This window comes from Elephantulus edwardii, unplaced genomic scaffold (genome assembly GCF_000299155.1).
Source record: "Elephantulus edwardii isolate Elephantulus edwardi_28Jun2011 unplaced genomic scaffold, EleEdw1.0 scaffold00015, whole genome shotgun sequence".
In the NCBI taxonomy this organism is placed as follows: Eukaryota; Metazoa; Chordata; class Mammalia; order Macroscelidea; family Macroscelididae; genus Elephantulus; species Elephantulus edwardii.
The window spans coordinates 11860277-11882427 of NW_006399765.1; the positions used below are offsets into that span (position 1 = coordinate 11860277).

General features: G+C 48.4%; 1 protein-coding gene across 2 annotated transcripts in view; it reads left to right on the forward strand.

Moving 5' to 3' along the window:
- Window positions 1–21487, forward strand: part of PPP1R16B (protein phosphatase 1, regulatory subunit 16B) — a 91995-nt gene extending 70508 nt beyond the window's left edge. Inside the window, exons 3-10 of one of the 2 annotated variants that reach the window (XM_006881526.1) lie at window positions 2070–2215; window positions 4121–4224; window positions 6539–6663; window positions 9750–9875; window positions 10442–10517; window positions 11964–12093; window positions 12186–12354; window positions 20978–21487. In XM_006881526.1, the coding sequence (XP_006881588.1) occupies window positions 2070–2215; window positions 4121–4224; window positions 6539–6663; window positions 9750–9875; window positions 10442–10517; window positions 11964–12093; window positions 12186–12354; window positions 20978–21487 (1386 nt within the window). The remainder of the gene's footprint in view (window positions 1–2069; window positions 2216–4120; window positions 4225–6538; window positions 6664–9749; window positions 9876–10441; window positions 10518–11963; window positions 12094–12185; window positions 12355–20977) is intronic. The other variant, XM_006881527.1, reaches the window with a different exon arrangement.
- Window positions 21488–22151: the final 664 nt, after the last annotated feature.

A 22151-nucleotide genomic window follows, 5' to 3' on the forward strand; every position in this document is an offset into this window, starting at 1 on the left:
ACACACACACACACACACACACACACACTCTGTTCTCTACATGCAACCAGAGGAGGGATTTTTTAAAAAGAAGTGAGCCTGATTGTACTGTACTCTCTTGAGTACAGTGGCCCCACACTGCCCCTTGGTGTTCTTGGTCTCCCCTCAGCTGCCCCTCGGTGTGCCCCCTGATGCCCTTCGGTGTGCCCCCTGTTGCCCCTCGGCTTGTCCCCTGCTGCCCCTTGGCGTGCTCCACGCCGCCCCTTGGTGTCGCCCCTGCTGCCCCTCGGTGTGCTCTCTGTTGCCCCTTGGCGTGCCCCTGCCACCCCTTGGCGTGCCCCACACTGCCCCTCAGTCTGCCCCCTGTTCCCCCTCAGTGAATCCCTTTCCACCTTCTCTCAAAAGCACAACTAGGAAATCCCGTTTCCTACACTTGCTGCAAGTCCTCCCTTCCCTCTTCCTCCTCTGTCCTTGTCTCCCCTTCCTCATTTTTGAGGCCCCTCTGCCCCCAGGGAGCTGTAATTTCTACTCCTGGAGTTTGGGGGCCCCTGCTAATTGTCATAGCCTCGTGTTCTTTCTAAGTTGGCTACATACTCTTGAGCACCCCCTCTCCCAGGCTGACCCACTAGTGGTCCCTTCTCCCCGCCCGGTGGAACACAAGCCATCTCCGCAGAAACCGTCGCAGGTGTCCTGAGCCCTCGTGTGAGCTGGGGCCGCTGGTACTGAGGACAAGGGGCTCTCTAGAACTGAAGTTCCTAAACCCACAGTTTCTAACCATGATCTGAGGCCACACTGTGGGTCCACCTGCTTCTCCCTTCCCCCCACTGCTGCTTCAACCCCAGCAACCTCGCTTGGGTTTACTAAGAGAGCTCTGGTGGCCCGAGTGGCAAGCTGCACTGAGTCCCAAAGGCACCTGATTCAAATCCACCAGCTGCTCCAAGGGAGAAGGATGGGCAGTCTCTTCCCACGCAGTATTTACCTCTGAAAACCTGCTGGTGGCTCAGTTATGAGTAATTGGTTCTGACTTGACAGAAACTTCTATTTTTTACACACACATAGAGTCAGAGACCCCTTCAGGATACTGAAAAGCAACGATGTCAGTCTGGAGATTAAGGTGCACCTAATCCAGGCCATGGTCTTTGCAGTTACTTGCTATGCATTAGAGAGCTGGACAATGACTGAGGATGACAGAAGAATCAATGCCTTCAAGTTGTGGTGTTGGAGAAGAGTCTTGAATATCCCATGGGCTGCCAAGAAAACAAATAAATCTGTCTTGGAGAGGGTGAAACCGAGTTTCTCCTTGGAGGCTTGAATTTTGAAGCTACGTCTCACTTACTTTGAGCATGTGGCCAGGAGAGACCAGTCCTTAGAGAAGGACATCATGCTTGGAAGGGTGGAGGGACAGCACAGGAGAGGAAGACTCTGGATGAGATGAATGGACACAGTAACTGGGGCAATGGGAGTTGGTGTGTTGGAATCAGTGAGACTGGCTCAGAACAGGGCAGGCTTCAGAGCTACTGTACGTAGGGTCCTTATGGGCCACAGGTGACTTGACAGCATGTAACAACAACATTCTCTTTTTTTCTTTAAATCTTTATTGTTTTTATTATTTGTGTGTGTGTGTGCCGTTGGATTGGATCTGACTGGTACAGGAGGAGATGGTGACCCTCCTTCTCCAGCAGAGCATCTGGTGGATTCAAACTGTGTACCTCTGGGATTGCAGTGCAATTTCTTAGCACTAGGCCCCCAGAGCTCCCTCAACAACAACATTCTTAATGTGAGTTTGTTTGAAGAAATTGTCTCTGAACCACATTTAAAATTTTATACCATCCAACTAATCCTTGATTTTTTACAGCTGTCAGAGTGATACTGACCTTTGTTTTCAGTTTTGATCTTATTTACATCACTTTTACTCATGAGAAGAAGCTCAGAGAGGTTAAGCGACTTGCCCAAGCTCACACAGCTTGTACGAGATAGCACTAGACATAAACCCAGACTCTGGCTCCTAAGGACCTCCTCCAGGGAGCCTGTCCCCCTGCCTCACCCCAGGCTGCCCTGAGCTGACTGACTCTCCTGTGTTCCCCTCACAGTGCTGCATCGACAACTTTGAGGAGATTGTTAAGCTGCTCCTTTCCCATGGTGCCAATGTGAATGCCAAGGACAACGAGCTGTGGACGCCCCTGCACGCCGCGGCCACCTGCGGCCACATCAACCTGGTGAAGATCCTCGTGCAGTAGTATGTGTCCCCCTTTCCCCACCCAGGTCCCCAAATAGCCTTCCGCCACACCACGGGCAGGGCCCCCTCTCCCTTCATCCCTGCCAGCTCTCTGCCTGCCTGGCCTTTCCCAATGCCTCGCTTTCCTGTGTCATTGCTGCTTTTCCTGCCTCTCTCTCTCTCCTCCTCCACTTGCCTTTCTCTCTGCTGTTCTGGGCCCTTCCTTATCGCCTCTTCTTGGCCTCTGTCTCTCCTCGTTGCCCTGCCTCTCTCTGTCTTTCCCACTCTCTGTGTCGCTTTCTCTTTACTCTCTCTCCCCCCCACTTCATTCTTTTTCTTGTCTCTTTTCCCTGATTCCATCAGTCTAACACACCTCCTCTTCTTTCTTTATGTTTCTGCCGTCTCTGCTTCTGTCATTACCACATCAAACAAAACTAGCCATCGTAGGCCTTTCACTCTGCTCCCTCCCAATATCCTGTCAGGGGGCCAGAACCTGCTTTGGGGACCCCACACAACTGTGTCTTCCAGGGTTAAAGCTATGTTCTTGTGGAACCATTCCAAATGCCCTTTCCCAGCCTGAGATCCTTTCTCATCTGCTCAGATTCTGTAATCACACAGAAAAGACAATATTCAATTTCAGGGGTGTTTATTGGATTATGCTAATAACTTAAGGCCCTGATGCTGACCAGAGAGATGCAGGGACAGACAGGAAATGAGGTGACATCAGAGCCACGTAGAGACCAGACACGGGGGTGGGATGGGGGGGTGACGGGGGAGACCAGCAGGCTGGTTCCACAGGCTGAGGGGAGGGTCTGAGTGCAGGGATGCAGAAGTCGAGACTGAACACAGACAAGCTTTTGCTGGGGGCTCGATGGAGCACTTAAAGCCCTGTGGGTGGCCGTTTGGGCATGGAATGGAGTTGACAGTTCTTCTGCCCCAGGTCAGACAGGTCATAGTGACCAAAAAGCCTGCCTGGTGACTTATTTTCTAAATGCAACCTGGATGTACTAGATTGCCTGGGAGCATCAAGTGGCCACAGACAGATTAATGATAGTGCCCAAATGACAAGGGGTTGGGGGCAACCTGGCATAGTGGGTCTGTAATGCTGATCTGTACCAGAACTACCTGGGGCAAAGCTTTAAAGCACATCTTTCCCAGTCCTACCCCTGAGACTCTTAGATATCTGGAGTGAGCTCCGGAAGCTGTTTTAGTGGATCCCTGGGGCAGGGACCATGACCGAGAACCACGGACCCAGACAGAGGGCAGCTTGTCCAGGGAGCCCTACAGCTGTATCCTGCCCTTTGTCTGATCAGCCTTTTGGGCAGGGAATTGGATGGAGAGGTGGAGGATGAGTAGATCTGGTTCTGCATGTGTGCGGAAGACTGACACAGAATATAAAAATGTGGAAGGGGCTGGCACATGAGAGGTCAGTTTGAATCATGACCGTGTCCTAGCTGTGTGACCTCGGGCCAATGACCAAGCCTCTCTGAGCCTCTCTTTCACCTGGAGTGAGATGTGGCCAACAGAGTCAGCCCCAGAGGACCACTGGATTAAATTAGATGATGAGGTGAAGGACTTGCACCAGGACTGGCTGTGACCAGGGTCCTGGTGGACGGGGCTGCTCCAGTCACTACTGTTTCTGTCATTGTCACTGGGGAGGATTTTGGCATCTGTCTTCAAGGGTCTGTCTGCTTGTTCAGCAGAGCAGAAAGCTGAGGTCTTTGGCAATAGCTCTTCTGAGACTTTAGACGCCCCCCCCCCAACCTGGGCCTCCACAACCACAAGGCTTCTGTGCTCACTCTGCCAGCGCTGACCCTCACCTTTAGGGTGTACCCTGAGGTTATGAGTAAGAGGGCAAAGGTCAGAGGCAGCCCTGTCCACCCTAGCCACCCCTCCCTGGCTCTCACCCGCTCCGTTTGCCTACAGTGGGGCCGACCTGCTTGCTGTCAACTCCGACGGGAACATGCCGTACGACCTCTGTGATGATGAGTCTACCCTGGATGTCATTGAGACCTGCATGGCCTATCAGGGTAAGCGGGCGTCCCACGTGCCGGGGGCGCTGTGGTGGGCGTCACTGCACAGGAATGCTGGTGCATTCGTGCGCTCGCGTCCCGCCCCTCCCGCGTGCCGAGCACCCAGCACCCCGGGCAAGCTCTGATGAGTAACGCTAGCTGCGTGGTCACCACGGTGCGGGCTGGGCTGTGCGGAGGAGACATCATTCCTCCGTCACCCCCGCACGCGGGCGGCCTCAGCTGGCCCTGTCTCCTCTTCGTCAGCTGGAACAATCCGATTCAGTCAACATGCACAATAAAGACGTATTCTCATTTGGGAAAATAATACAAAATCAAGAACATTTGCGGGGCCCGCTCTGTGCCAGGCACCACGCTGGCTGCCAGGGCCCAGATAAACAAGACGTGGGCTGTTCATGGCTCCCAAATGAGATTCAGAGAGGAAACAAATGTAGTAGTCAGAGGGGCCTGCCTGTCCTCCCTCCAGCACACACTCACTTCTAGAGACCCACCCGGAGCTCTGGAGTCCAGTTCCTCGCTGGCCTACAGCCCCCAGGTACTGAGTCCCTGAAATACTTCTCCTGCCAGATCCTAGCAGTTACCACCGATGCGGCAGCCCTGTTCGCCCACCCAGGGCCTAGCCTTTCCCGCTTCCGCAGAGGTCGGTCCTTAGCCATCCAGGTGCCCATCTGGCGAATCTCCAGCCCCTTTCTCAAGAAAATGTTTTTTAATGAAGTTTTGAACTTGTACAATTATAAAGGAAGACAATTCCCCGCCCCCCTCCCACCGCCCATGTAACTACCAAGATGATTTTTAAGTGGGTGGGCCAGACTTTTGTTCATTTTTTAAGCAATAAGATTATAGGATAACGGAAATAACTATGCTGTGTTGGTGACAGTCACTCAGTGGTTAAAGCATTTGAAGGTTAGCCACAAGGTCAGCAGTTCAAATCCACCAGTTTTTCCACAGAGAAAGACATGGTGGTCTGCTTCTACAAAGACTCTCAGCCTTGGCAAGCCTTTGAGGGAAGTGGGCTCTTTGGTCGTTTTATTTTTGTTTTGCTGATACGACTGTAGGCTGGTGGTGTCATCTGTAGCTGTGTGTGGCTAACCCCAAAGCCCTCTCTTGGCAGTTCGAATCTACTAGCAGCTTCCAGGGAGAAGGACGGTCAGTCGCCTACCATGAAATTCACAGCTTCTTAGGGTCAGCTATGGGGGGGGGGGCTCTTGAAGGTTAGTGGTAAGGAATTGTGCTGCTAATGCAGAGGTACGGAGTTCAAATCCACCAGCACCAGCTGCTCCACAGGAGAAAGATGGGAAATCAACTCTCAAGAGTTTTACTGTCTGAAAACCTGCTGGAGGGTCAGCTGTGGACTCTGGTGCACAACAACAACAGGGTCACCTGTGAGTTGGTTCCCCTCATTGGTAATTAGAGAGAAAGAAAAACTGTGGGCTTCGCCTACATTGAAATGGTAAATTCATTTAAAGATTAGCGAAAGTAATACACACAAGATGCTTTCTTTTTCACTTAGTTTACAGACCTCTCCTGAATTCTCCTTCTAAGTGTAGTCCCTTTTCAGAGCCTGTTATGTTACTCTTCTCCTTAAATATCATCAGAACCTGCCAGAAATGCCTAAATTTTGTCAGGGATTCCGGGCTAGAAAATGTCTTTCTGCATCCTGCCATCTCCACTCACCCAGCTCTTCATTTGAAAGTTATGAATTCAGGGGAATTAGAGTGACTCAGAATTAAAATCATCAAGATAAAAAAAAAAAAAAGAAAGTTATGGATTCAAGAATTCCATTACTGTTGCAGCCAAAATGCCTGGCACCTCATGCCCAGGGCTGTGAACACATGCTTTTCAAGCCTCGTGAAGCACGGGGAAGTTGAGCCAAAAATAAGACAACAAAAAGACATTCAAGCTTGCAAGGTGTGGTGGAAACTAAGAGAGACCTTGATGAGACAGGGGTCAGGAGGCTTGCTGGGAGAGGGTCCCAGCTGGGACCTCGAGGATGAAGCAGAGCCGGCCGGTGGAGAGGTTGGAGGTGGCTGCAGATGCCTGGCGTTTCCAGGTAGAATCCTACCCTGCTGAGAGTAACAGGTGTCTCTTGCCCAGTGTCTGCTGGGTGCCAGGCGAATGACCCTCACTCTGTGGTCAGCATGTGGCGTTTGTGTTTATCAGACCTGGCAGCAGAGTGATCTAGGAGCGTGTCTGTCTGTCCCTTTGACTGGCAGACGCTGGGGAATGGAAGACACCCTCCTTCCTCTGTCCTTCCCTTTCCTGTTAGGGTCTAGGCCTGAGAGCAGTGACTTAAGTTCTCTTTTCTCCATCACAGGCATCACCCAAGAGAAGATCAATGAGATGCGGTCAGCACCCGAACAGAAGATGATTGGGGACATCCACTGTATGATCGCAGCTGGCCAGGACCTTGACTGGATAGATGCCCAGGGAGCCACGCTGGTGAGGAGATGAACTGGGCTGGTTTGGGCTGGGTTACCATTGCCAGAATCAAGGCCAGTCCGGGCTGAGGTGGGCCAGCACTTAGTGGGGACCACACTGAGACAGTCATAGCCTGTCTGTGGCCGAGAACCTCCTCCAGATCTGCGCAGGGCCAGGGTGGTTCTGAGAATAATGAGGGTTCCCGGAACAGGGATCAGACTCTTTGAGGACCTGCTACTCTTAGCTGAGACTGGAGCCAAGAACTCTGGTTGAGAGAGGCTTGACGTGCCTGTCTTTCTCTGGATTCCCCAGATTTCTCTTTCTTCTCAGGATTTGGTTTCTGATCCCAAGTTCATTGCTTCTCCCCTCTTACGGCCATACCACCTCTCTCAGGGGCCAGCACTACCCTTTAAACACTCGCCCACCTCGCCTTGCCTTGGACTGTCCATTCCCTGCCTCAGGGGCGCATCTCCTCTCACTTCCGTAACTGCCTCGCCCCGTCAGCTCTTTCTGACATGGCTGCAAGTGTGTCTCCTGACTTCAGAATCCAGATATTCCCAGTGTTCCATCCACCCCTTGGTCCTTTCATCTGCCCCTCACATCCTCCTCACCCTCCTTCCTTTCTTGTTGACAAGCACTTCATGAACCCCTCAGTCCCTGAGAAACTGGTTGAACTTCTGACTACTCACTGAAAACATGGGGGCTTGAACCCCCACAAATATACCTCAGAAGACAAGCCCAGCTATCTGTCCCTCTGAAGCACACTTCTCCTCTGACATACTTGAGGTCACTATGAGTGGTCATCAGCTTGATGGCATCTGATTTTGGGGTTTTTTCCCTCCATGCCAGATGCTTTCTCAGAATCCTTCTTCCCTGTCACATCTGCCTGGGTAACTCTGCTGACCCTTCAGCAGATTTTTTTTTTAGTTGTGGGGTTTTTTTTTATTAATTTCAATGAAAATTTACAGAGACTTTGGCTTTCCATTCATTCATTGTTGCACCTTTGTCCCTGCCCACCCCTCCCCGCAGTACAGTACACTCTTCTCTTTGAAAAGTAAAAATTCTTTCATTGTTATACAACCTCTCCCCCCAGAGGTCCATTCTATTATGCAGCCTTCGTTCTGGACGCCTGTCCTGACAATAATACCTAATTACATATCCCTTTTAAACAGTTTTCTCCCTCATCTGTTTCAATGCAGTGTACATTATTTAACCCATCTTTCTCAGTCTCCCCACAACTCCGAGGTCAGTCCTGTTTTAACAATGGCACCATGCAGTATTTGTCCTCTTGTGACTGAGATACTTCACTCAGCCTAATGTCCTTCATGGTCACCCATTTTGAATAATATTGCATGAGTTCCTTGTTTTCCAATGTCGCATAGTAGTCCATTGTATGACTATACCACAGCTTCTCTATCCATTCGTTTCTTGATGGGCACTTAGGTTGTTTCCAACTCCTGGCTGTTGTGAACAAAGCTGCCATAAACATGGGTGTGCATCAGATTTTTTTAAATAAATTTTTTAATTTAAATTGTCATTTTAACAAAAGTTTACAGAAAAGCCTCCAGCAGATTTTTGAGAGATTTTGGAAGGAGGAGTGGCATCCACTTCCATAATAGCTTGCCTCCGGAAACCCTATGAACCTGGAGAGAGGATGAAAGGCACCCAAGCATCGAGGACTCTCCTTCATAGGGTCGCTATGAGTCACCTGCGACTCGACGGCACTTAACAACAACAAAAATCACATGGAAGGAAATGACCCATCTTTCTCCAGAGGAGCCTCTGCTGGGTTTGAACCACCAGTGAGGCGCCACCTTTGGGTTTACCGGCGTAACTCCCTACAGACTACGCCACCAGAGCTCAGGATAGGAACTTACATTTTCACCATTGAACTAACAGGACAGTCGGTGTCTGCAAGGTGACCGTAACTGGAAGCCTTGAACAGTACCAGGCAGAAGAGCCAGGACTTGTGCGTGGGGCTTTCCTGTATTTGAATATATTAGTTATCTGTTGCTGCGTAGGACTCACATCTCAACCCAACAGCAAACAATTTATTATCCCAAAGTTTCTTTGGGTTAAAGCATTAGGAGCAGATCAGCCAAATTCCTTGGAGGAGGATCTCGTGAGGTTGCAGTCAGGGTGTTGGCCAAGGTTGCATCCAACTGAAAGTTTGAGAAGAAAAGACTATTTGCAAGATGACCCGCTTACATAGCTGATAAGTGAGTCTTGGCTGTTGGCAGGAAGCCTCCGTTTCTTGTTCCTCAAGTTTATGCACGTGTCCTCCCAACATGGCCGATGTCTTCCCCTAGAACAAGATACCCAAGAAAGTATAAAATACAAGCAGAAATGTCCTGGATGACCTAGGCTCAAAAAATCATACACCTTGGTGAGCTCCGGTGGCCTAATGGCAAGAAGCTGCACTGCAATCCCAGAGATGTGCAGTTTGAATCCACCAGATGCTGTGCTGGAGAGGGAGGGACAATCTCCTTCTGTACCAGTCATATCTGATTTGATGGTACATACACACACACAAAAAAAATAAAGCTTAAAAAAAGAATAGAGAAAAAAAAAAGAATAGAACACACACACACAAAATCATACAGGTAGCCTATTTGTTAGAAGTAAGTCCCTCAGTCCAAACTACTTCAAAAGTAATCAGGCTCCGTCTTTTTGTTACCAGGCAACCACATTAACCATTGGTACCACCCAGGGACAGACTGTATCTTTTAGAGGAAGGAGCATGAAAGAATTCATAGACAGACTTCGCAACTACCATAGTAGAGCTCTGAGATTTCTTCCTTTAGGTCTAAGCAGCATGTAGTAGGAGTTCAGTAAACATCGTCGTAATTATCTGGGTTCTAAAGTCAACTGTAGGAGAGAAGAGGTCACCGCACTGCTTTCCCTCCTAGGTTCATATTTTAGATGCACTGATCCTCTGTAATGTGGCAGGCGGGTATTTGATTTTTTTTTCTACTGGATATTCTCATTCTCTCCTGTTCTCTTGACTCCAAGTGTGTGCTGGGGTCTGGACAGAGGAGGGCGATGCTTGAGCTTTCAGTGTGAGGCCAGCCCCACAAAGGAATGCTCATGTCTTCCTTCTCTTCAAGCTGCACATAGCCGGAGCCAATGGATACCTGCGGGCCGCTGAGCTCCTCCTGGACCACGGAGTGCGTGTGGATGTGAAGGACTGGGACGGCTGGGAGCCTCTGCACGCAGCTGCCTTTTGGGGACAGGTAATGCCCCCCACACACACTGCTCTGGAGCAGGGCATGACAGGGTCAGCTTGCTGTCGCCAAGTCCTGTGGGCTACCAGTTGGTTCAAGAGAAGCACCAGATCCACTTCAGGTGTTGACGATAGTCAGGATATGAAAAGACCTCAAGCATTTGTAAAAGCACTGGATAGATTGTATACAAACATGATGAAAATCACGGCTGCAAAACTAGAAAACGTTCAGTGTTTCTGTGTTGAGTTTGTCCATTTCCTCTCTTGATAGGAAATTCTGATTGCATCCCACACAAGTCCTCCTTTAATATGTGACAGGTTTAGAATCATCACAAGCAACCCCTTTATCTGATGCTTGACTTCACTGAAGCCTTCCTGGAGAAGCTGCAATGCCATATGGCCATTCCATTTGCCTGGATTCCCACCATAGTTCCAGGGTGTAGGAATCAACCTTGACAATCAACCTTGCTCCATCATTCCTTGGATTACTTCCTGGGAGACCTTGCCTGCATTCTCCACCTCCTGCACTTCTCTGAGTCCTGGAAAAAGTAACTGGGGCTTCTTCTTGCGTTTCAGATGCAGATGGCAGAGCTCCTCGTATCACATGGGGCCAGTCTCAGTGCGAGGACATCCATGGATGAGATGCCAATAGGTAAGTCTAGCATTAGGCCTGGTACCTCATCAGCCCTCGCCCTTTTGTTCCAATGAAGAAATGAATGGATGAATATTTGGTCAAGTACATTAGTGGACTGATGGGTCAATTGGTAGATGGAACAATGAATAAACTAATACATGGTTTCCTGGTAAATGGACAAGTGGATTTATAGAAAAAGATATGTTGTTGCTCTTAAATGCCATCGAGTCGTAGACAACTCATAGCAACCCTATGAATGAAAGACCTGAGCACTGTTCACAGAGTTTCCAGAGGCAAGCCAGTTTGGAAGTGGATGCCACTCCTGCTTCCAAGCTTGTTTTAATCGGAGAGCTCCACCAAACACTGTCTACCATGAGTAACCATTATCACATTTAGCACATCAGTGTCACAGTGTTTAGCATCACAGCAACCACGAGTTACCTCTGTACAGCAATGCACAGACCAGTGCTATACCACCTAGAAGAATGTTTGACAAAAAACAACAACAAAAAGCAACAACCAGGACTGAGGGCCGCAGATTAAAATCACCCACCTTGGGCTTGGTAGCATAATTTTCTGTCCACTAGGCCAATGTAGCTCTCTCTGTCTTGTCATTGTTATAGTTAAGTGCCATCGAGTCGTAGATGACTCACAGCAACCCTATGAACGAAAAGACCTGACCACTGTTCATAGAGTTTTTGGAGGCAAGCCATTTTGGAAGTGGATGCCACTCCTGCTTCCAAGCTTGTTTTAATCATAGAGCTCCACCAAACACTGCCCACCATGGATAACCATTATCACGTTTGACATATGAGTGTCACAGTGTTTAGCATCACAGCAACCATGAGTTGCCTCTGTACGGCAAGTAGGCAGACCAGTGCTATACTACTTAGAAGAATGTTTGACAAAAAACAATTAAAACCAGGCCTGAGGGCCACAGAAAAAAGATCTAGGCAATGAATAGATAAGTAGATTAATAAATTGGTGGATTGTGGATGTATTGATGGGTACGAGTAGGCAGTAAATGTGATGATGGGTGAGGGAGGGATGCATGGATGGATAGAGCAGAAGTGTATGGATGGAACACTGGGCTCATAAGGAGGTAGATGGAGTTAAGTAGGGAGAGTAGGTGCAGGTTCTGGATTTTGGGTGTGTCCTCACATTTCTTATTGCCAGAGTTATCTACCTACTTGGGATTTTTTTAATACCTTTCTTTTCATTGGTGGTTTGATGACTTCTAATAGGAATAGTCAAAAGTACCAGAGTTACTTGGTCTAAACTGGGAACCTTAGGAGGAACTGTACTGTACATGAAACATGGATTTATTTCCCTTTAAGTCTTGAGTTGTAACCTGGAGGTAAGGCTGATATTGAGGGACCTTTAGGGGGACTGGAGTGACCGGTCTCCTGATCTGATCACTCTCCTGGTTCCTTCCCTCACACTGGCTCCTCTGTTCCCCCTCAGACCTGTGTGAGGAAGAGGAATTCAAAGTCCTGCTTCTGGAGCTGAAACACAAGCATGACGTGATCATGAAGTCCCAGCTGAGACACAAGTCGTCCCTGAGCCGGAGGACGTCCAGCACGGGCAGCCGGGGGTAAGTTGGCGCCGGGAGGCCAGGGCTTCTCGTGCTCGCTCCACCTGTGGCCTCCAGGCACAAGCCATCCTGCATCCCCTCTGTCCCCTCAGGAAGGTGGTGCGTCGAGCCAGCCTGTCGGACAGGACCAACCTGTACAGGAAGGAGTACGAGGGCGAGGCCATCCTGTGGCAGCAGCGGAGTGCAGCTGAGGACCAGCGGACATCAACCTACAATGGGGACATCAGGGAGACCAGGACGGACCAGGAGAACAAGGATCCAGTAAGTGGCCTCCTGTCCTTTCCCAGTGCCAGCCACTGCCTTGGGAGAAAGAGAGAGTGTGAGCTTGATCTTGGTCCTTCATCTCAGAGCGTTAGAGGGAGAGTAGCTGGGTCGTGCTCTGAACCCACCAGTACCCAGTGACCAGTGTAGTCAGTAAGTGACCCTAAGCGTGTTTCGAGACTCAACGAGTGTTTCGAATCAGAGCTGGGCACTTTGGCACACTAGGGTGTCTAGTTGACAAGGAGCAGGTACAGGTCGTCTTGGGTCCCAGTAGATCTAGTTTTGGGTGTCCCAGAAGAAGGCCAGCAGGGCCGCCGCCTGGAGATCCAAGGACATGAACCTGTTTCTTTGTGTTTTGCTTATCTTGTTGGAAGAGCTTTTCTTTTTCTTTTTTTTAATTTATTATTAATTTCAGTAAAAATTTATAGAGATTTTGGATTTCCATTCATTCATTGTTGCACTTTTCTCCTTTCCCAACTCTCCCCACTAGTACACTACCCTCTTGGAAAAGTAAAAGACAAATTCTTTCATTGTTTTACAAACCCTCCCCCAGGTCCATTCCACCATGTAGCCTTTGCTCTAGACTCCTGTCATGACAAAAATACCTAATCACATATCGTTTTTAAAACGTTTTCTCCCTCATCTGTTTCAATGCAGTGTACATTATTGAAACCATCTTTCTCAGTCTCTTCCCAACCCCAAGCTCAGTCCTGTTTTACAACAGTGGCATCATGCAGTATTTGTCCTTTTGTGACCGAGATATTTCACTCAGCGTAATATCCTCCAGAGTCACCCATTTTGCATAATATTGCATGAGTTCCTTGTTTTTCAATGCAGCCTAGTATTCCATTGTGTAAATATACAACAGCTTCTCTATCCATTTGTTTGGTGATGGGAGAACTTTTCATAGAGAGCTGGTAGGACCCCAGAGAAGCCTGCTCCAGTAGCTGCCAGCAGTCCTGGGATTTAAATAGCTTCTATTTAAATAGAGTGTTAGTGTCCTAAGGCAGCTGTAACAAATTACAACAAACATGTTGGCTTAGAACAGCAGAAATCTCCCACAGCTCTGGAGGTCAGAAATCCAAAGTCAAAGGGTCAGCGGATTGGTTCTTTCTGGGAGTGCCCATCAGATACATCTCTTCTAGCTTCTGCTAAACCACCCCCTAACCCCCAACCATGACTTGTGGTAGCCTAACTCCAGTCTCTGCTTCCGTCTTTACCTGGCTTTTTCCTTGTGTGTGTATATGTCTGTTTTGTTTTCTTGTAATGGCACCAGTTATTGGATTAGGGCTATTTCTCCTTCAGTTGGACTGCATCTTTTTCCTTTTTTCAAATGTCTTATTTTATTTTAAAAGTTTCTTTTATCTTAAAATATTTGATGGGAGGCAGCCGCTCATAACAGAGGTCATCACAGCTCATTACAAAGGAAAACTTTGTAAAACTTTCCATTCCTAATTGTGTCTTAAGAATTTGTGAACCGCATCCCAAAAGTCCACCCAAGTCTTCTCAATATTTCTTGCCATGTATCTGTTCTTAGCCAGTTAGCCTCATCGTAATTCACTGAGCTACGTCAGCGTAGTCTTATTTCCACAGGAGGTCATTTTGTGAGGTTCTGGCTGGGCTTGGATTTTGAGAGACACTGTTCAACGCAGTACAGGCTCATGCAGGGCTGCTGTCTTACTGAAGGAAGAAGGCATGTTCACGGGAGAGAATTGCTGGCGACAGAGGAGAGTAGGTTGACTAGAAGCCATGGTTTTTCTGACGCCCCCACCACATACTGATTAGCTGGATACATTTCTAGTGAGTGTCACTCTGGCAGGTTATAAAGTGGTGTCTTTCCAGAGTGCAGCATATCCCTGTGGGACCCTGCTTGCTTCCCAGTGCAAAGCAGGTTGCATGCAGACCTGTCTCAGCAACAGAAGAGAAGAAAGCTGCTGATGGGGATCCTCACGGAAGCTGCCAAGTAGGGCGCATGTGGAGGCTCGCTTCTGCCTAGTCCCTAAGCTCGAGCATTGGAGAGGAAAGGAGGCTAAATCGAAATCAAATAGCCTGGCCGATGCCTCCCAGCTAGGCTTTGTTATCTTCTTTGAGGTTGAAGTGTAACTTAATGCGCAGTAAAGTAGATGACTCTTAAGTGAATTTGTTCCTTGCATTTTTACAAATGTGCACAGCTGTGTAGCCACCACCCAGATGAAAATATATGACATTTCCATCACCCCAGAAAGCTCCCCTGTTCCCCCTCCTCCTACTTGCCCACCAATGGTCACCTCTATTTTGACTTTTAACTTTAGAGATTTGTTTTGTCGGCTCTAGAACTTTGTTCCATGTGTCGCCTTTTGTGATTGGCTGCTTTTACATCTGTGGGATTTGTCCGTCCAGTGGTGGTAGTACTGGAAGTCCCCCAGGTCATGAACGAGATCCATTCCTAATTGTGTCTTAAGAATTTTTAGTTAAGTCAACACACTGTATATGGTCCTTACTTTAGGGCAAAAGAAAAAAAAAGGCTCAAAGTCTTCTGCATCATTTAAAAGCTGCACACACAGCAAGGGAAGGTGATGGAGATGAATCTGTTTTGAGCAGGGATTGGTTCAGGCTTTTCAAAGTGAGGGTAAAGTCAGTCCACAGGGAGCTGCGTCTCTCTAGTGGTTCAAACCCACGAGCTTCTCCTTGGGAGAAAGATAGGCAGTCTCCTCCCATGTGATTTATAACCCCCGAAACCTGCGATGAGTCGGTTCCGACTGGATGGCAAAGTGTGTGAGAGACATTGAGAGAGAGATTGACACAGTAGCTCAGGCATAGCGACAATGATGATTATGGTGAGAGGTTGGGCAGTGTTCATTCTGTGATATGCAGGGTCACTGTGAGTTGGAATTGACTGAATGACGTCTAACAACAGCATGGCTATGTCAGAGATCAGGATAGTACAGGATAGAACAGGCTTCAGGTCTCTTGTTCCTAGGGTTGCTATTTGACTCGACAGCACCTAACAACAATAAGGACATGTAGAGGCGATCCATAAGTGAGAACTCTATAATCTAGGAAGTGCTCAGAGCTTATTCTTTCCATTGTTCTGTAGCGTTCTAGTGTTTGTTTATACCACAACACCAGTATCCATACTCCAACTGATAGGCATTTGAGTTTTCTCCCAGATTGGGGCTCTTAGGAATACAGTTAACTATGAAAGTTCTTATCTAGATGATTTTATGGCTGTAGCACTATTGTCTGTTAAGCTGTTCTTGAGAAAGCGATGTGGGTCTTGGGGTTGGGCATCTGTTTAGCTTTAATAGATACAGTCAAGCAATTATCCAAAGAGGTTATACCAGTCTGATCTCTCATCTGCAGGATACGGAAGCTGGGGATCATTTGGTTCATCTGTCCTTTGAATTTGAGCCATGCTTGATGGGGCTGCTGGGATAGCTTGCACTTTACACTTGTATCCCACTCAGGATAGATGGTGTTGATACACTTGTATCTCACTCAGGATTGAAGGTGTTCATACACTTGTATCTCACTCAGGATGGATGGTGTTGATACACTTGTTTCCCACTCAGGATAGATGGTGTTGATACACTTGTATCTCACTCAGGATAGATGGTGTTGATACACTTATATCTCACTCAGGATAGATGGTGTTTATACACTTGTATCTCATTCAGGATGGATGGTGTTGATACACTTGTATCTCACTCAGGATTGAAGGTGTTCATACATTTGTATCTCCTTCAGGATGGATGGTGTTGATGCACTTGTATTTAACTCAGGTTGGATATATTGATACACTTATATCTCACTTACATGGTTGTATTGCATTCAGGATGGATGGTGTTAAGCATGTTTTCAAGTGCTGGGTGGCCGATGCTCTTTTTGGCCGCATCTCCTCATCTTTTTGTCGTTGTTGTTGTGTTCTTCCTGATTTGTAGGAGAGACAGTGTTTAAAGAAATCCTTAAGAGAACACCCCTCTTGCTTTATCGTTTTGCTCATTCAGTCCTCACAGGCTTCCCTAGAAGTGCTCCTTGATGTGAGTCTCTTAAATCTCAGCCCTGTAGGGAGAGTGGGATAGGAGGACAGGGCTACTAGGAACCACCAATATCTAGACCTCATTTTTATTTTTAACATTTAGGGCTGCTTCGGTAGGCTGTAGTTTGAGCTTGGTGAGGGCAAGATAAATTATTTTGCCTTTGAAGCTGGGGGTTCAGACCTGAGGAGAAAAAGAAAGGCTACAGATGTGGTGTGACTAAAGGCAGGTCGTCCTTCAATCCAGGTATCTGGTCCTAGGGCATCTGTCGGGTGTAGGGTCCCAGGTTCCTGCCTCAGATTTCAAAGGCACAAGATCCTAGGACACTGCCAAGCTCAAAGCCCGTTCCTTTTTCTTCCCTGTCCCTTTCAAGGCTTTTAAGGGACTAAAATAAGGCAACAGTCTCTCAGGTGGGGATTCTCAAAGTGTGGTCCCTGGGCCAGCAGCCTTGACATCACCTGGGCACTTGTTAGACATGCAGATTCTCAAGCCCCAGCCAGACCTTCTGAATCTGACACCGGGGGCTGGAATCCAGCGGTGGGTGTTCAAAGAAGACCTCCAGGTGATTATTAGTCCGTTATAGTATAGCCCGTTACTTGTTGGACTGCTAACCACAAGATCAAATCCACCAGCTACTCTGATGGAGAAGGATACTCCCTTCTGATTCAAGAAAGATCTGTAGCCTGGGAAACTCAGTAGATGGCTGTATGAGTGGGAATGAACTTGATGGCAGTGGGTTTGGGGTTTTTATTTAAGGGAGCATTTGCTCAGCTGGTTTTCCAGGCGAGGTTTGTACCAAGGCTTTGTAAGCTCCCTTGGTGCTGGCTTTAGCACACCTTTTTGGTAGAGAGGCCTCCCTCGTTCTAGGCTCGACAGTGATAAGTAAGGCTCAGTCTCTGCCCATGCTTCTTAAACTTACTTGCATAATCAAACCACAGAGTAGATGTTTTGTTTAGTTTTAATCCTGAGTATCCAGGCTGCAATCTCAGCGATAGAGTCCAAGTCCTAGGGTGAAGCCCAGACATCATGTACCTGTATACTTAACTCTCTGGGTGCTCCCTGTGTGCAGCCAAGGCTGGTAACCTTCGCCTTGAATCTTTGGTACACAAAAGAGCATTGGCGGGAGCTTTTATTAAAAAAAAACATTGAATATCTGGCCATGGTACAGACCTGCTGAGTCCTTACAGGACTTGAATGAAAGTTTGGGATGTGCCAACTTGGACCGCTGAGCATCTGTTCATCACTCTGACTGCAAAGTTCAGAAAGAACACACACACACACACACAAAAGAAAGAACACACACACACACACACAAAAGAAAGAACACACACACACACACACACACACACACACACACACACACACTAAAACTTCCAATGAAAACTGCCACTCGCTTTACTATATTTTAACTATATATTTCTTGGAGCTTTTTCCATGTCAAGGAGTCCTGGTGGTGCAGAGGTTAAAGAATTGGGCAGATAACCCAAAGGTCAGTGATTTAAGCCCACTGTCTGCTCCACGGGAATGAGATGAAGCAGTCTGCCTCTCTCAGCCTTTATATTCTTACACACAGATCTGTGCACACGCATGCTCACTGCAGCATTATTTACAACAGCAGGAGAGATGGGGAAATCCAGGTGTCAGTCAGTGGACGAAATGGTGAAGAAATGATGGTGCATCTGCCCCGAGGAGCACTCTGCAACACCAAAAGCCAGGAAAGAATTCAGAGAGAACTACATGACACAGATGGCCCAGAGGACACTATGCTAAGCAAAATAAGTCCATCATGAAAGGACTATTACAAGACCATTATTATAAAAAGCTCAGCAAAGTTTTACACGTCCATAGAATCCTTCTTGATGGGCAGGAATGGCAAGGGAGAGAGAGGGAAGTCAAAAGTAGTAAATAACTGCACTGCAATCCCAGAGGTATGAGGTTCGAATCCACCAGATGCTCTCCTGGAGAAGGAAGGGCAGTCTCCTCCTGTACCAGTCAGATCTGATTTGACGGTACACACACAAAAATAAGAAATTTTTTTTTAAACCACCCCAAAAAGGTGGTTCAATTGGGCTGAGGGGAAATAGATCAATTGGGTGAGGGGAAAGGTGATAGACAGTAAGAGGTTGATCAGACATTGCAACTGGTTATGTTAATTGAGTGTAATTAGTGTTACAAAAATGTTTGTGAATGAGTGAAATTGAAACTGCAATGTTAAAAATTTATTTTTAGAGAAACTCTGCACAACAACAAAATTATCACCTCAGAAACTCTGTGAGCAGCTCTGTGCTGTCCACCAGGGTCATTCTGAGTTGGAATTGAGAGCATGGGGGTTTAGGTTCTTACCAGGTTAGCACAGCAGATTTCTTGCTTGTTTGCTTGCTTCTGTCCAACTGTACATCCATCCATCCATCCATCCATCCATCCATCCATCCTTCCATCCATTCTTCCATCTATCCATCTTTGCTTCCTTCCTTTTATCTTCTCCTCCCTCCCTCCCTCCCTCCCTCCCTTCCTTCCTTCCTTCCTTCCTTCCTTCCTTCCTTCCTTCCTTCCTTCCTTCTTCTATTCTTCCATCGAATCATATCCGACTGGCACAGGACATTGCCCTCCCATCTCCAGCGTGGTTTCTTGTCACTAGGGCACCAGAGCTTCGTCTACCGTCTCTTTTCTCTCTTTCTTACAACTGCAGACTATTTTAGCACCAGCACTTGCATTAGTTCACCGCTTCCCTAAAGATAACACGGAGCTTCCTTTCAGGTTTCGCTCCCCTAAGCAGGTGTTACCTGTGGGGTAATGAATGGTGCAGAGCGCCCATTCTTACAAGTGCACTTTCTCCTCGCTTTCCTTTTTAAACATTCATGCATGATGCTGAATTGTCCTGCAGAGGCGCTGTCTTGGCAGCTCACCCTCCCACCCGTTTGTCCACACCTTTGCCAACACTGAATAATAAGCTCTCCCTCCCCCAATATCTGCTGGTGCAATAGGGAAAAAAATAGAAATTGGTTGTTTTCATTTTATGTCATTAATTATTAGGATGCTTGAATATTACATGTTTATGACTGCAAGGAGGGACCGGTCCTTGGAGAGGGACATCATGCTTGGGAGGGTGGAGGGACAGCGCAGGAGGGGAAGGCCCTCTATGAGGTGGATTGATTCAGTGACTGGGATAATCGGGATGGGAGTGTCAGAGACAGTGCGACTAGCACAGGACAGAGCAGAGTTTAGGGCTATTGTACATAGAGTCACTATGAGTCGCAAGCAACTCAACGGCACATAACAACAACAACAACAACAACATGACGGCCAAAACAACAGATACATCTTAGAAAAAGTGCAGCCAACATTCTCCTTGGAGGCAAGGATGGCTAAGCTTTGTTTCAAATACTTGGGGCATGTTGCTAGGAGATGCCATTCTTTAGAAAGGAGCATCATGCTTGGGGAGTTGGAGGGTCAGTGAAAAAGAGGAAAATCCCCAGCACGATGGAGTGACCCAGGGACTGTAGCAGTGGGCTCAAGTGTGTCAGAGATGAGGAGGATGGCACAGGATAGGACAGGGTTCAGAGCTATTCTTCGTAGGGTCTCTATGAATTACACTGTACGGCCCCTGACAACAAGTGTGTGTGTGTGTGTGTGTGTGTGTGTGTGTGTGTGTGTGTGTGTTGTGAGTTTGGAGGCATAGCCCATCATTGTTACTGTGTCCCTTCCATTTGGAACCAACTTAAGCTCCAGAGGGTTTTCAGAGGGAGGCAGGAGCCCATCCTCCTTCAGAGCAGCTGGTGAACTGCATGCAGCACAGCTTCTTACCCCTAGGTCGCCAGCCTGCATCTCTCAAGTGGCTTGAATCCACCAGCAGCCCCCTGGGAGAGAGCTGGGCAATCTCTACTCATGCAGTTTACAGCCTTGAAAACTGCAGTGGAGGTCAGCTGTGAGTTTGTTCTGAGTCAATAACGATGGAGGAGAGAGCTAAAAACCAACTAAAAATAGGCCACCTTCCACCAGAAGCAAGTAGTCAACGTGCTCTAATACGTCCCTCACTCGCTCACTGCTGTCGAGTCAGAACTGACTCATGTCTGAATCTCCACTGAGTTTTCAGAGGCTGTAAATCTCAGAGGAAGAAACTGCCCATCTTTTCACCTGAGAAGCTGCTGGTGGATTTGAACCTCTGAACGTGGTCCCTAGTGTATAGGGTGTTGCTTTAGCAGCACAAGTCCCTATAGACCACAACACCAGGGATCTCTTACTAATACGTAGCTCATCACAAAAAAGAAATTAATTTGAAAATCGATCTGTATCTGTGGCTGCCGATGGTTAGTTATACTGCTTGGCTCTGTGCAGAGAGGTACCGCAGAAGAAAGGGCTGGTTGACCTACTTTGGAAAGCTCAGTTGTGAAAAACCCTCTGGAGCTCTGTCTGCATGTGCGGGGTCACCATCAGAACTGACGTGAGGCAGCAGCTTCTCGCCTCCCCACTCCCTCTTGTTCATGTTATCCCAGCAGGGAAAATGGATGCACCTGTTATCCAAACAGCCCCGCTCTCAGTTCAAGTGCCAGGGGATGGTGGGCCCTGATTCCCTAGCCGGCTGGTAACACTGTTCTTCTCACTCTCAGAACCCCAGACTGGAGAAGCCCGTGCTGCTCTCTGAATTTCCTACCAAAATCCCGCGGAGTGAAATGGACATGCCAGTTGAGAATGGCCTCCGGGCTCCTGTCAGCACCTACCAGTATGCGCTGTCCAATGGGGACGTCTGGAAGGTACACGAGGTGCCCGACTACAGCGTGGCCTATGGCAACCCCGGCCTGGTTGATGCCACCCCACCTTGGAGCGGCTACAAGGAGCAGAGCCCCCAGACGCTTCTGGAGCTGAAGCGACAACGGGCAGCGGCCAAGCTCCTGAGCCACCCCTTCCTCAGCTCCCACCTGGGCAGCAGCATGGTCAGGACGGCCGAGGGCAGCAGCGAAGGCAAGGCCCCCTTGATCGGAGGCAGAACTTCCCCGTACAGCAGCAATGGGACTTCAGTGTACTACACGGTCACCAGCGGGGATCCCCCACTCTTGAAGTTCAAGGCCCCCATGGAGGAGATGGAGGAGAAGGTCCATGGCTGCTGCCGCATCTCCTAGGCAACGTGGGAGGGAAGTGAGAGCTCTTCCTGGCAGGGTTCCCTGGGATTCAGGCCAGCGCTGTAACCCTGGCAAGGGAGGCACCTGAGGGGCAGCTGGGGGGGAGGTGGGCTCTGCCTCCCAGGGGAGTGCCAACCCCACCTCTCACCCAGCTGCCCATAGCCTCGCCCTCCCCATGGCCTGCTTTCTGTTGCATTGTCTGCCATGTAATACAAGTAAGTGGACTCTTGACTCACCCTGCTTTCAGATTTTGGGAGATCGGTCGGGCTTGGGATGAGAGTTCTTGGTAAAGACTTCTGTGGACCAGTTGATATGCGTGTCACATATCAACACACACACATACACACACATGCACACATGCACACACACACACACACACACACACAATCAACCTTTGCTGTAATGACACTTCCCCGCTCATGGGAAGCAGGCAGGGCTGAGTGAATCTGAAGGCTGTCCCAGGAGAAATAAAGTTAAGGCTCCGAGCCTCGTCACCCACTGCCAATGTGGGTAGCAGGGGAGGGACTCCGTGACCCTGTGAGGCTTCGAAGCTGAGACCTACAGTCCTGCTCAGAGTCACACCAGTGTCTGGGCGACTCTCTGCACCTGGCCAGGACAGGATGTGTTCAGGGGGAGCCATGAATCACATGGTTGGATGAGGTTC